The following is a 13,202-nucleotide window of genomic DNA, read 5'->3' as shown; positions in this document are numbered from 1 at the left end:
ATTACTTGCATTTTCTTTTCCATAAACAGTTTATGCACTTGCAATGTGTCTCTGAACTTAGAAGGAAACTTAGTAGGAAATTCAACCACTACAAAAAAGTTATTTCCCTAGCACAATCACGGTTCCCTCTACCTCCTGCTACAACACCATAGCCTTCTTTTCTGGAAGTGCCTAAAAACTGCCTGTGCTGGCTCAGCTCCTCTGCCCCTCCCTACATAACCTTTTACACAGCTGCCATGGAAGGGAGTAATTTCAGTGACAACTCTGAGGACTTCACCTCCAAAATGGTTGCACCCAGCAGTCTCCGTCCCTTTAGAGAGTAAAGAGTTAAATGTGTCTGTGTCCTTCCAGCTACATTGCACCAGGTAACACCTAATGTCCACTCTCCAGGCCTGAGTACAGACATGTGGCTGGTGAGTATCTTATGTCTGTGAAAGCTGCATGCAGTATCCCTGTGTATCCAGTTTGGGCAATTAACAAAAAAAGTGGATCCCCTCCATCAGCTCTTGAAATCAAAAGTTGTGGCTGCTACACTCACCCAATCTCTGGTGCTGTCCCTCAATTTCACTGACCCAGCAGAATCATGCAACACACTTTCTGCAAGTCCGCAACATCAAATCTCTGTCCCCCAGAAACACCATTTGTGAACTCTTCTTTTAAAAATGCTTTCTGTCATGCTTGCTTACTTCAATACTTTCAGCCATGGATCTCTCATACCTGCAATTTCTCCAAAACAGAGTGAAATTAAAGCTGAATTAAAGCCTCTCAAAGGCTGCAGGTGTTTCAAGCGAGCTGCATCATAGAGTTCTATGGAGGTTTTGAAGACGCTTTGAAGCACCACTAAAGCGACAAAGGGTATATTTTTTGAAGCAAAACAAGGTGTAAACAGGTCTGTAAGCTAACCATTTTATTGACAGGTGCTTTCACTGGTATTCAGAGTACTTTAACAAAGCCTGTCCGAAGCCATGTTTTGAAGTGTAAACTAGTCCTAACTTTCCTGATCGGCATGCATGTTCATTGTCAGTGGCGGGGCCAGGCAATTAGCATTTGCAGTGGCAACATGAATATTTGTTTCATGCAGGTTTAGTTTAAAAGGAGTAGTACAGCCAAAGCTTGTTTGGCTGTACTTCTCCTGTGGATCACAGAAGTGCAGTTCATTCAGCACTCCAGTGACCGGTTTTCAGCAGACAGCAGGCCAAAGCCAGGTAACGTCACAGAGCTGGTCCAGGCTCAAGCTACATTGCAACAATGAAGAAAATAATAATAAAACCCATACTTCTCAAGTAGCCAAAGAGCATATTTCCAACACTGAAATCCAATTTTAAATTAAAACCATTATCTCCAAATTTTCATGTGATCTTGCTCGTCCACTGATCATTCACTCCATCCTTTACATACACCAGATGAGATTCAGTTCATGAATAACTTAAAATCTCATTACAATCTTGGAATTTACATTTAGGTGAGCCAGTTCTAGAGATGCAGGCAGACCGCATCAACCCAATGCTGATCTATGAAAAAAAAAAAAAAAAAAAAAAAAAAAGGGAAAGCTCAATTATATAATTAAAGCATAGTGTGTGCACAGAGAAGGCATATTCCCTTAGTAGAACTATTCCATCACCACATTAATTGGCGACTTTAAACAAAGTGGGAGGCTCTATTAAAAAGGAAAACATGCTATGAACTAAAGGCTGAACAAATATATTCCTATGTGGAAGAACAACAGATTTAAATATGTTAAGTGTTCATTGAGACTCAGTCATTTCACTAACTTGCTAATAAACTAGGCTTGAGATTTAAACTTTAATTTGGGCATTTCTCTTCCGGATGCACCATTCGATTTGACTTCAGCAGCAACCAGGAACATTCCTCCCAGACAGCAGCTCCTAAATCACAGGATGCACTGTGACCTTGGAAGAAAAGACCTTGAAACTGGAGCAGCAGTAACGCATATGTATGAAATGCTTTTGGGAAATGGAAATAAAAGACTCTGGCACCTCATTAAATCGCACATCCACAAAGAAAAAACAGTATGCTGCGAATGGGCCTATCAACTAGGAGAACCAGGTTGTACATGACACTCCTCCAAAGAGAAATGGGTTTTACTGCATCTGAAATTTGGCTAAAATTGACTACACATAAAGTACCTTGCAAAAGTATTCCCCCCTACCCCGGCATTTTTCGTGTGTTTTGTTGCCTCACAACCTGGAATTAACATGGATTGTTTGAGGATTTGCATCATTTAATTTACAGAACATGCTATCACAGCTCCGAGTCCCTTTGGATAAGTCTCTATGAGCGCGACATCATACCACTGGGATTTTTGCCCATTCCTCCTTGCAAAACTGCTCCAGCTCCTTCAAGTTGGATGGTTTGCACTTGAACAGCAATCTTTAAGTCTGACCACAGATTTTCTACTGGATTGAGGTCTGGGCTTTAACTAGGCCATTCCAACACATTTACATGTTTCCCCTTAAACCACTCAACTCAAGTGTTGCTTTAGCAGTGTGTTTGGGGTCATTGTCCTGCTGGACGGTGAACCTCTGTCGTAGCCTCAAATCACAGGTGGTACAGGTTTTGCTCAAGAATATCCCTGTATTTAGCACCATCCATCTTTCCCTCAACTCTGACCAGTTTCCCAGTCCGGACTGCTAAAGATGTTGTTCTTTGGGTGAGGTGAGGTGTTGGGTTTGCGCCAGACATAGCATCTTCTTTGATGGCCAAAAAGTTCAGTTTTAGTCTCATCAGACCAGAGCACCTTCCTCCATACATTTTGGGAGTCTCCCACATGCCTTTTCACAAACTCAAAACGTGCCATTTTGTTTTTTGCTGAAAGTAATGGTTTTCTTCTGGCCACTCTGCCATAAAAGCCAACTCTATGGAGCGTACAGCTTATCGTCATCCTATTTACAGATACTCCAGTCTCTGCTGTGGAACTCTGCAGCTCCTCCAGGGTTACCTTAGGTCTCTGTGCTGCCTCTCTCCTTGCCCGGTCCGTGGGTTTTGGTGTGCGGCCGTCTCTTGGTAGCTTTGCTGTTGTGCCATGTTCTTTCCATTTGATGGTGCTCCTAGGGATCATCAAAGATTTGGATTTTTTTTTTTTTTTTTTATAACCTAACCCTGACTTGTACTTCCCAACATAGTCCCTTACTTGTTTGGAGAGTTCCTTGGTATTCTTGGCAGTGTTTGGTTAGTGGTGGGTGCCTCTTGCTTAGGTGTTGCAGCCTCTGTGGCCTTTCAAAAAGGTGTGTATATGCAATGGCAGATCATGTGACACTTACACAGTGGACATCATTTCACTAATTATGTGACTTCTGAAGGTAATTGGATGCACCAGAGCTTTTTATGGGCTTCATAACAAAGGGGGTGAATACATACGCACATGTCAATGATCAGTTTTTTATTTCTGAAAAAGTTTTATGTATATATTTTTCTAATTTTACTTTACCAATTTAGACTATTGTGTTCTGATCCATCACATATAATTCAGATTAAAAAAAAACATTGAACTAAAGGCTGTAATGTTACAAAATAAAAAGACAAGGGGGTGAATACTTTTGCAAGGCTCTGTACTGTGAAATGTATACTTTTATAAGGACAATGGACAAATACATCAGTCCAGAAAGGGTATGGTCAGAAGAAATAAGCTTAACATGGATGCTGCCTATTTGGAAGTGCAGACTTACAAGTTTGCTTTGTTGTGAAGTAAATAAAGTATTAAGCAATAATGTAAATTTTATTTACATACTTAAAGGATCTCTCTCTCGTCACACAAGGTATTATCCAACTCACAACGTACAATAACTTTATACAAGTCAGTCTTCTGTAATACTTTCCATAGCAACATGGGTATAAAATAGCATTTTTTTTGTGCCAAATAAAAAAAATTCAATTTAAATGTGACCCTCAATAAATATGGCCCTAGTGTATTTTACTACGATAGCTGCAATTAATGGATTTGATGTGAAGATTCAGCAACATAGGCATACAGTACCAAGAGATTAATTATGCCGCTATTAATATCCACTGCCCATTAAACAGGATGCAGTGTTCCTACCATCTATTTGCATTTCAGTAGGGGCCAACTGTATCGGTTCTTTTCTAGGAGTCTATGAAAGGAGCATCTTGGATGGGGGCAAGATGTGTTTAGAGTAAAACCTGCAACAAAACAAACCTCAGTAAAAAGGTTTTTGGGAATCCCCTTCAGGTCTTTTTTCAAAAAACAACAAAAATCAATCAAAAAGCATTTTAATTAACATGACTGTGTGCAAGCAAGGGCCTTTTGATGACTACAGGATGGAGAGCACAAAATTACAGGCAACAGAAAGTTCTCAATGGAAAAAACTGTGTCCTAGTTGCCTATCAGCTTAACATAGGCCTAATAAATAATTCCTGCCTTGCATCAGGTTGGTAAACACATTAATATTTTATCATGATTGCTTTTCATCTTCACAAAACGCTCGGAAGCATGGCTTAAAAGTACATACCTAGCCAACAAATGTGGAAAAGAGTGTGTGTGTATTATAATATATATATATATATATATATATATATATACATACATACACATATATATATCACACCAGCTTAGAATTCCTGCTTTGCAGCACTAGGTTCCTCAGTTTCAAACCCAACCAGGAGACTATATGCATTGAGTATGCATGTTCTTCCTGCACTTACAAGGGTTTCCTCTGAGTACTTCAGATTCCTCCCACACTCGACATGCTGGTAGGATAATGAGGCTGCTGTCTAAATTGGCCCTAGTAAAGCTTGTCAAACACTATTTCATGGGCGTCCCCTGCCACTGGACAACCTAAAACTGAAAGCAAATTGAAGGAGCTGGGCAGAAAATAGTCAGCCAACAGTAGCTGCTTCCAAACATGATGATGCCCTTGTGGGTATCATCCCACCAGGCTGTATAACCAGCTAAATGAATGCCTGCATCTAAGATATGATTCTACACTACCTCAGCCAGGGACCAATTTAAATATACAGTATGTAAATTGTCAGTGCTCTATAAGTATATAAATTAAATAGATATTAGTTGACCTTTCTTGTATGCCGTGCAGTGTTGTCCTGCACCTGATGAAGAACTGTGATGAAAATCAAAAAACTCTAACTTAATAGACAAGCTTTTGCTTTAAAGGGGTTGTAAAAGGTATTTTTTTTTTTTTTTTTAAATAACAAACATGTTATACTTACCTTCACTGTGCAGCTCGTTCTGCACAGAGTGGCCCCGAACCTGGTCTTCTGGGGTCCCTCGGCAGCTGTTTCAGCTCCTCCCCGCAAGCATTTACCACCTTAATGCGAGCTCCCTCGCATGGTGGTGAGTGCTTGCGGGCGCGCTCCCGTGATACAGCCGGCGGCTATAGCCGCTCGCTGTATCACTCGGCCCCGCCCCCCGGCGCGCCGCGTCATCGGATGTGATTGACAGCAGCGCGAGCCAATGGCCAATTCCCCTTCCCTTCCCCTGCCCCATCTCCTCACTTGTGCACTCTTTCACTTACATCATACAACACCCTTATGCCCTGTTCACCATCACCTCTTCTTATTTGGTTGGTCACCTATTGTAATCTTTTATTCTCTACATAATGCGACTTCAATTTTTGGCATTTTTCACAACATTCACCCACCACCCCCCCTTGTCATCACCTTTCTCCATACTCACTATTTTATGTTTCACTTCTTCTTGTATGTGGCAATTTAGGGTACCTCAATCCCAATATACATTTTATCCTTACTATCCCGTTATTTCGTTAGCTCCCCCAGGTTGCCGTGGGAGATCATTTGTTGGTGTTGGGGCCTTGCGCCTGGGGTCTGCTGGGACCTGGGTAAGCAGATTCGTTCCCCCCCCCCTATTTCCATTACCTATGTGTATATTTTGATGCTGGAACATAAATTGTCTGATCATGTATTTTTGTAAACCCCGTATTTTTTAATTGTCAGGTTCAGACTGTTTAGTCAGAAAAAACTTATCTTCAGATTCCCTCCTGATGAAGCGGATTGTGTCCGCGAAACTAGTCGAGGAATATGATATCTGAGATTCTGTGCTGTACTGTATACTATTGAATCCATTGGTGATATGCCTGTACTTTTATTAAGTGTTTTTGTATTATGTTCTGTCCATTGCATCAATAAATGAATTATAATTTTATTACTGTCGTCACTTGCTCTTATGGTTACCCTTAATTACTGTACCGTAATAGTCCAATATGCTCCATTTTTTGGTCGCCTGACTGGGGATCAGGCTTCCAACCCCCTTTTGATATTGATTTCTGGATGATGGTACATATGCACTTCTGCTACCTTTATATTTTACTGTAGAGAGGCCACTTCTCTAATCATCCACTGCAGCCAATCAGCGACCAGGCTGAGCTGCAATGAAGATGACGAGGACGAGCAGCGAAGATTCGAGGCGTCAGGTAAGTAAAACAGGGGGGCTGGGGGCGGCGGTACTGTCAAAAGTTTTTTCACCTTAATGCATAGAATGCATTAAGGTGAAAACATTTTTACCTTTACAACCCCTTTAAGAGTAGTAGGACCAAAGCTTTTTTGACCATACTTCTCTTCTGGGTCACATAACTGCACCTAATTTTACTCTCCTGCAACTCAGAATCAGCCAACTGGCTAAACCGGTTGGCAGCTGACAGAGAGCCGCCCCAGGCTCTGGAAGAATCCCGACCATATTGTTGGGCTCCACCCAGATGTCTGTAGCCAGTTGCCCCTCCCCCTCCCCTGCCTGGCGTTCCAGTGAGCACTGGAGGGGCAGAGAGGAGGGCAAAGCGCAGAGCAGACCGAGAACTGATTGATCAGAGGTCATGAGATCGCTCAGTTCCCAAGTTTAGAACCGACGAAGAACAGCTGCAGCATGGGAGGTGAGTACGTACATGTATATTTTTTTGTTCAAGTTCAAACTCTTCATCTTACAAGGTGATGCAAACTCTTGTGGAATATGAATATACGTTTTATTTTTCATTCGTGCTACTGAGACCAAAAAATAAATTTAAAAAATCTTAGACCTGAAAGTATATTCTTCGTCCATGGAGGTAGAATATTACTGACCAGATTAAAGACTGGGCTAATTAAATGCACAAAAGCAAACTCATTTGCAGGGACATTCCATCATTTTGACTGCTGCATGTATACATTATAAGTCAATACACACCCTAGATTGACACCTTGGCAGATACCAGTTACAATAAAGCAGTTTAAATACACATAAATATATATATGTATATCCACCCCAGGTAATTTAAGGCTTGGCAGTTACTAGGCAGAACAAAAACGCCCTACTGAACGTTGACACTCCAGAGCAGTAATAACTCAGCACATAACAGATGAGGACATCAGAGGTGAATTCATCGATTTGCAAACCTCTTCCCCTGCAGAAAATTTCTGGTTGGCTTTGAAATGTTTGTACAGATGTGTGCACTGTACGAAAAAATATCAACGTCTGGATTAATATATAGGGGGGGGGGGGGGGGGGTAACCGCTTTTTGCCCAAATCTGTACACACATATTGAGACAAATCCAAAAACCATAACAACTCAGATTGGTAAATCGATAAACTCACCTCTAGAAGACATGAAATAAAAACAGACAAGCCGGTCAGCACAGATTGCCATCGAAGAATGGGAGAAGGCCACAGAATAAAGTCATATACATGCATGTCAGCCATCGGTGACCCCGGGGTGGACACGGGGAGGTCACTGGGGGCTGAAATAGAAGAAAAACACCACATGCACATCTACAGAGAGGATACAACGTTAGGCCCTGTTCACACATACTGCAGTGATCTGCATTTTACTGCACTGGAAAAATGCAGGTCACCGCAAGGACACAGAGAAAATTTCTTTTTATTGCGTCCTGTTCACACAAAACTGGTGCAATGCGCAGTGCAGTTAAAATGCTACATATATACATTTTAGGGCCCATTCACATTAGACAGCCACCATACAGTAAAACTGTAGTGGTTTTGCAATGCAGCAGTTGTCTGTTGCAGCTGCAGGGATCAATGTGCGATTTGTTGTATCACACGGCTCTTTTTTTAAAACTTCACTAGAAGTACACCAAATATTTATTATCATAAATATTTATACTGCTGCACAGTGACATGCGATCCTGTCCACTGCAAAAAATGCAGCATGACTGCATTTTATTGCAAATCACTGCAGCGCAGCTCCAGGCTGCACTTCAGTGTCAATACATAGAAAACAATTTTTCTCCGTGGGGTTGATTTGCTAAAACTGGAGTGTGCAAAATCTGGGGCAGCTCTGCACAGAAACCAATCAGCTTCCAGTTTTTTGTCAAAGCTAAAAGTGCATGTCCAGGCAAAAACTAACTCTAAACCTATAGAACCCTGTAAAGCAAAAAAAAAAAAAAAAAAAACGCTGTTCTTCCCTATTCTGCAGCTGACCCGACCCGGTTTCAGCGGGGGAAGCTGTATTCAGGAGAGGACGACATCGGCTGTGAAATGCCTGGGAAGGGACGTTATCCATAGACTTACTATGGGGCTTCCGTTGTCTGCCTCTCCTGTACCCACCTCTGCACTGAAAGCCGCCGCTGACAGCTGATGCTGGGACCAGACCGGCTGCAGAATAGTTATGTATAGCAATTTTTGCTTTACAGGGTTAGATAGATTAAGAATGTGGCAGAGAGCAGGTTTAGCATTACTTAGGGTTTGCCTGAACTTCCACTTTATTTGATAGGGTTGCACACATACCAACATCGGTGCCAATACTAAGCATTTGCACAAGTACCCATGCAAATGCTCCGATACCTTTGTAGTGCGATTTAAGCCCATACAAAATGAATGGGCTCAAATAACACTGCAAAGAATTACACGTGATTTGAACAGGAATGCGGTGCGATCCATGTCCCAAGTGCATGCGGTTTTCCCACCGCTCCTGTGTAAACTCAGGCTTGTCATAGTGACTTTAACTTGGGTTCACACAGGAGCAGTGGGGGAAACTGCATGCAATTTGGACAGGAATTGCACGCAATTCTTTGCAGTGCGATCTGAGCGCATTAATTTTGTACGGACTCAAATCGCACTGCAAAGGTATCGGAGCATTTGCATGAGTACTTGCGCAAATGCTTAGTATTGGCATCGGTGCAATCCTATCAATTAAAGTGGAGGTTCAGGCAAAACCTAACGCTAAACCTAATCTATCTAACCCTGTGAGGCAAAAAAAAAATCACTTTACATACCTATTCTGCAGCCAGTCTGGTCCCAGCATCAGCTTCAGTGTGGAGGCAGGTGCAGGAGAGGCAGCCAACAGAAGCCCCATAGTAAGTCTTCCTGCTCAAATCGCATGCAATTCTTTGCAGTGTGATCTGAGCCCATTCATTTTTGTATAGGCTCAAATTGTACCGCACAAAATCGGTACTCATACCGGAGCGCAAGTGTTGGTACTTGTACTCGCCAATAAAAAAACGGTATTGGCGATACTCGATTGAACAAGCTGACGTTAGAAGCCGATTAGCTACCACGCTCAGTTACCCCAGATTGTGCACTCTAGTATTAATAAATCAACCCCCTTGTGTCTTAGGAGTGACTGGGGTTTTTACAGTATGGCAAAACTCTGGTCACCACGCTAGTGTGAAACAGGCTTTAAAGGCTACAAGTACGCATTTTAATGCATGCACATCCACAAAGGAGGAAAAAAAAAAGCCTTGTTTCGTCCTTTACAAGGACCCGTAGAAATTAAACATCATGTATCAATTTTCATGGAAGTTTCTGTGTGAACAGGTCCTTATAGAGGATTGGCTGCTGAGGGGGGACAGCCATGGGGGAAGGTGGGGGGGGGATACGAGGAGTACGGATATCTATAGATCATGACTAGAATCTGCTTTCCTGGAGACGGTGAGCGTTGTACACACAGGAGACGGGCACCTCTACACACAGCGCTGGGCATGGTCTCCATCCTCCGCTATGGGTGCCCCCAGTCCAGGTGGCACAGTGCCAGGGGTCCATGCTGGGCTGGGAACAGATGTCCCCCTGCAGGATGGAGCCATGTACATCCAATGTATAGAAGGAGGAGAACACACAGCCATCTGTCCTATGCCTGCCTCCATGACACCCCCCCCCCAATGAGCAGCACCATCCTCTCCCTCCTCTCCCTGCCCTGTGTGTATGACCAGCCCTGGTTACCACAGCTGCCTCCCTCCCCTCCTCCATCTTCTGCTCAGCCTTCTCTCATGCTGCTCCTAGATGCCCCTCACCCCCAGCCATGCACCCCCTCCTCCCCCACCCTGCACCACACAGCGCGCTCCTTCTCCCTTACCGTTCTGGGTGCCGCTGGCCGGTCCCGGGACAAGGCCGCACAGCACAAGCAGCACCAGCAGGAGGGCGGCAGGCAGAGGGTGAAGGTCGCAGCGGTCCATGTGCGCACTGAGAGAGGTAGACACAGCCAGGCGGGTGTGCAATCTCTCGGGCCCGGGATCCGGTATCCGCCGCTTCCCCCCTCTAGCTTGCGCTCTCTCTCTCTCTCGGTTCTCCTCCCGCAGCGAGCAAGCTGAGTCTCGCGAGAAGCCGCCTGTCCGTGTGTGGGCGGGAGAAAGAGGAGGGGCCAAGCGCTGCGTCAGGCCACCGGAAGAAAGGAGCCCCGCCCAGTGCAGCTGTGTGCCCCGCCTATGGGCGGTGCGGGGACGGGGTGGGCGGAGCTGAAATCGTTGCTTACAATAAAACCGAGACTGCGTCAGAGACTTCGCTGAAACACTGTGTAGATTGCGCAGATGCAGAATACTGCTAATAAAATGACAGTTGTCTGCTTTGTTGTTTCTAAGCAACCCCCCGATCTGCTCTTTTATCTACAGGCATGTGGGCGGGGCTTATGTGTGGTGCAGAGGGAGCAGGTGACACAACTGGTCCTTTATTGGAGAACAGCTTATACAGATAAGGGACAGCTGTAGAATAACCACTTCCCATCCAGGCCAATTCTGGCACTTCGCTCCTACATGTAAAAATCTTTTTTTTTTCTAAAACGTTACTCAGAACCCCCAAACATGATATATGTTTTTGTTTTTTAACAGAGACCCTAGAGAATAAAATGGCAGTCATTGCAACTTTTTATACCACACGGTATTTGTGCAGCGATTTTTCAAACGCGTTTTCTTTTTATAAAAAATCTTAAAAAAACACAGTAACGTTAGACACATTTTCTTGTGTAATGTGAAAGATGATGTTACACCGAGTAAATAGATACCTAACATGTCATGCTTTAAAATTGCGCACACTCGTGGAATGGCGCCAAACTTTACATTTTTTTTACAGGTTAGCTATTTAGAGTTACAGAGGAGGTCTTGGGCTAGAATTGTTGCTCTCACTCTAACACATGCGACGATACCTCATATGTGGGCGCAACTTACGTATGCGTTCGCTTCTGTGCACAAGTTCACGGGGATAGGGGGCGTTTTACTTTTTTTTTTTTTATTATTCTATATTTTACTTTTTTATTTTAACACTTTCTCTTTAAAAAAAAAAAAATCAGATCACTTTTATTCCTTTTTAAAGGAATGTAAACATCACTTGTAATAGGAATAGTGCATGACAGGCCCTCTTTATGGATAGATGTGGGGTCTATAAGACCCCACATCTCTCCTTCAGGCTGGAAAGACCAAGCTCAAAAAAATAAATAAACTGTCTCGGCCTTTCTAGCCAAGTCCTCAGCATTGTTTACATCCGCCGGCCCAGACGTGACGTCATAACGTCGTGCCAGGGCCTCCAAGGGTCATAGAGATGATTGGGGACCATATGGTCACCAGAAATCTCTATGGCTAACTTCCGGCAACTACCGATTCATTCTCCAGGTTGCTGATCGCATGGGTGAGACCTGGACAAGCAACGGAGGGAGGCGGAGGGGGACGTCTCCTCCCGCCACCTGTAAGAATGGTCAAGTGGCTGAACTGCCGCTATGATTGTTCTTACGGTGCACAGAATTGCCGGCGTAAAAAAATGATATCTGGATGATGCTTGTAGCTGCAGGCACCATTCAGATATCAACACGCAATGTCCATGACGTCATATGACATACCTTGGGCGGAAAGTGGTTAAAGCAAAGAATATCGCCCTTGCTTTAGATGTACATAGCTCCCAACTGTCCCTGATTTCGAGGGACTCACCCTGGTTTCCTCATTTTGGTCTGATAATAGGCATGCGCACAGGGTGTGCCAGTTGTGCCTGGGCACACCCCAATCACCCCATGCAGCGCCAATTTTCCATGCTTTCTGGCACCCCCTTGTCTCCCCCTTGCAGTGCTGCCAGCTTCCCTCCTCTCCCACAAGCTGCTGTTGGGGATGTTTAAGGATGGAGAGCAGGGGAAGGGGCCAGTAAATATTTCATATACTGGACCCTTCATTTCCTGAATGAACACCGTGAGTGATTTGTACCAGTCACTCCTGTTTTCATTCTTAAAGGCTATATACCTCCCTTTATGATTTGTACCTATAGGTAAGCCTAGAATAAGGCTTACCTATAGGTACTGTAAATATCTCCTAAACGTGCGCTGTTTAGGAGATATTCATTGTATACTGCTCCGTTGATGTCACCAGTGCATGCGCTCTGAAGGAGCGGCCGCCCATGCCATTTCTTCAGAAACAAGTGCCGTGACCGGCGGCTTCCGCCAGTCACACACTTCCGGAAGGAAGATGGATGAAGATGGATGCAGCCTACAGTGGGGACGATGCGGGCTTCGCGATGCATACTAGCGCATTATGCCTTTACTTTGCAGGGAAGAAAAAAAGGGGAAAAAACCCGCAGTTTACTTCCTCTTTAACTGAAGCATGGTAAACTGTGTTTACCATGCTTCTGTAGCAAGATCTTCAGCCTCCTTCAGCCTAATGAGGACCTCCAGGTCCAGAGATAGCTGAAATCCTTCTGTATGTGGTGGGTTGTAAGGCATAGTGGGTGTAATTCAAGGTAGATTCATTGGGCGCCAGACACTTCTTGAATGCAAAGAGATTTTTATTTCTCTTAACAGAACTTTGGGAGAGAGAGTTAGGGCCAGGACACCCTTAGGTAGTTGCAATGTTAATTGTCAGACTCCAAGACTTCAACAGGAGGACAGCCATGCAGGGAAAGGCCTCCAGCAAGATGCCACATCTGCATGTGTAGGAATGCTGTCTCCTATGGCAACAGTCTTTAACAGTTCCTAACACAAAGTGTAACAGTTCTTTCACTTCCACTACAATCACTTCTTGTA

At 44.0% G+C, this 13,202-nt stretch overlaps 1 protein-coding gene across 2 annotated transcripts in view; it reads right to left on the bottom strand.

The window, feature by feature from the left end:
- The window catches only part of NPTN (neuroplastin), a 110,954-nt gene extending 100,421 nt beyond the window's left edge, over positions 1–10,533 (bottom strand). For both annotated transcript variants that reach the window (XM_073619081.1, XM_073619082.1), the window contains exon 1: positions 10,287–10,533. In XM_073619081.1, coding sequence (XP_073475182.1) covers positions 10,287–10,386 — 100 coding nt within the window. In that variant the 5' untranslated portion in view covers positions 10,387–10,533. The remainder of the gene's footprint in view (positions 1–10,286) is intronic.
- Between the last annotated feature and the right edge of the window lie 2,669 nt (positions 10,534–13,202).

The sequence above is a fragment of the Aquarana catesbeiana genome, linkage group LG03, assembly GCF_042186555.1.
Source record: "Aquarana catesbeiana isolate 2022-GZ linkage group LG03, ASM4218655v1, whole genome shotgun sequence".
Taxonomy (NCBI): domain Eukaryota; kingdom Metazoa; phylum Chordata; class Amphibia; order Anura; family Ranidae; genus Aquarana; species Aquarana catesbeiana.
This window is presented reverse-complemented; position numbering and strand designations above follow the sequence as displayed.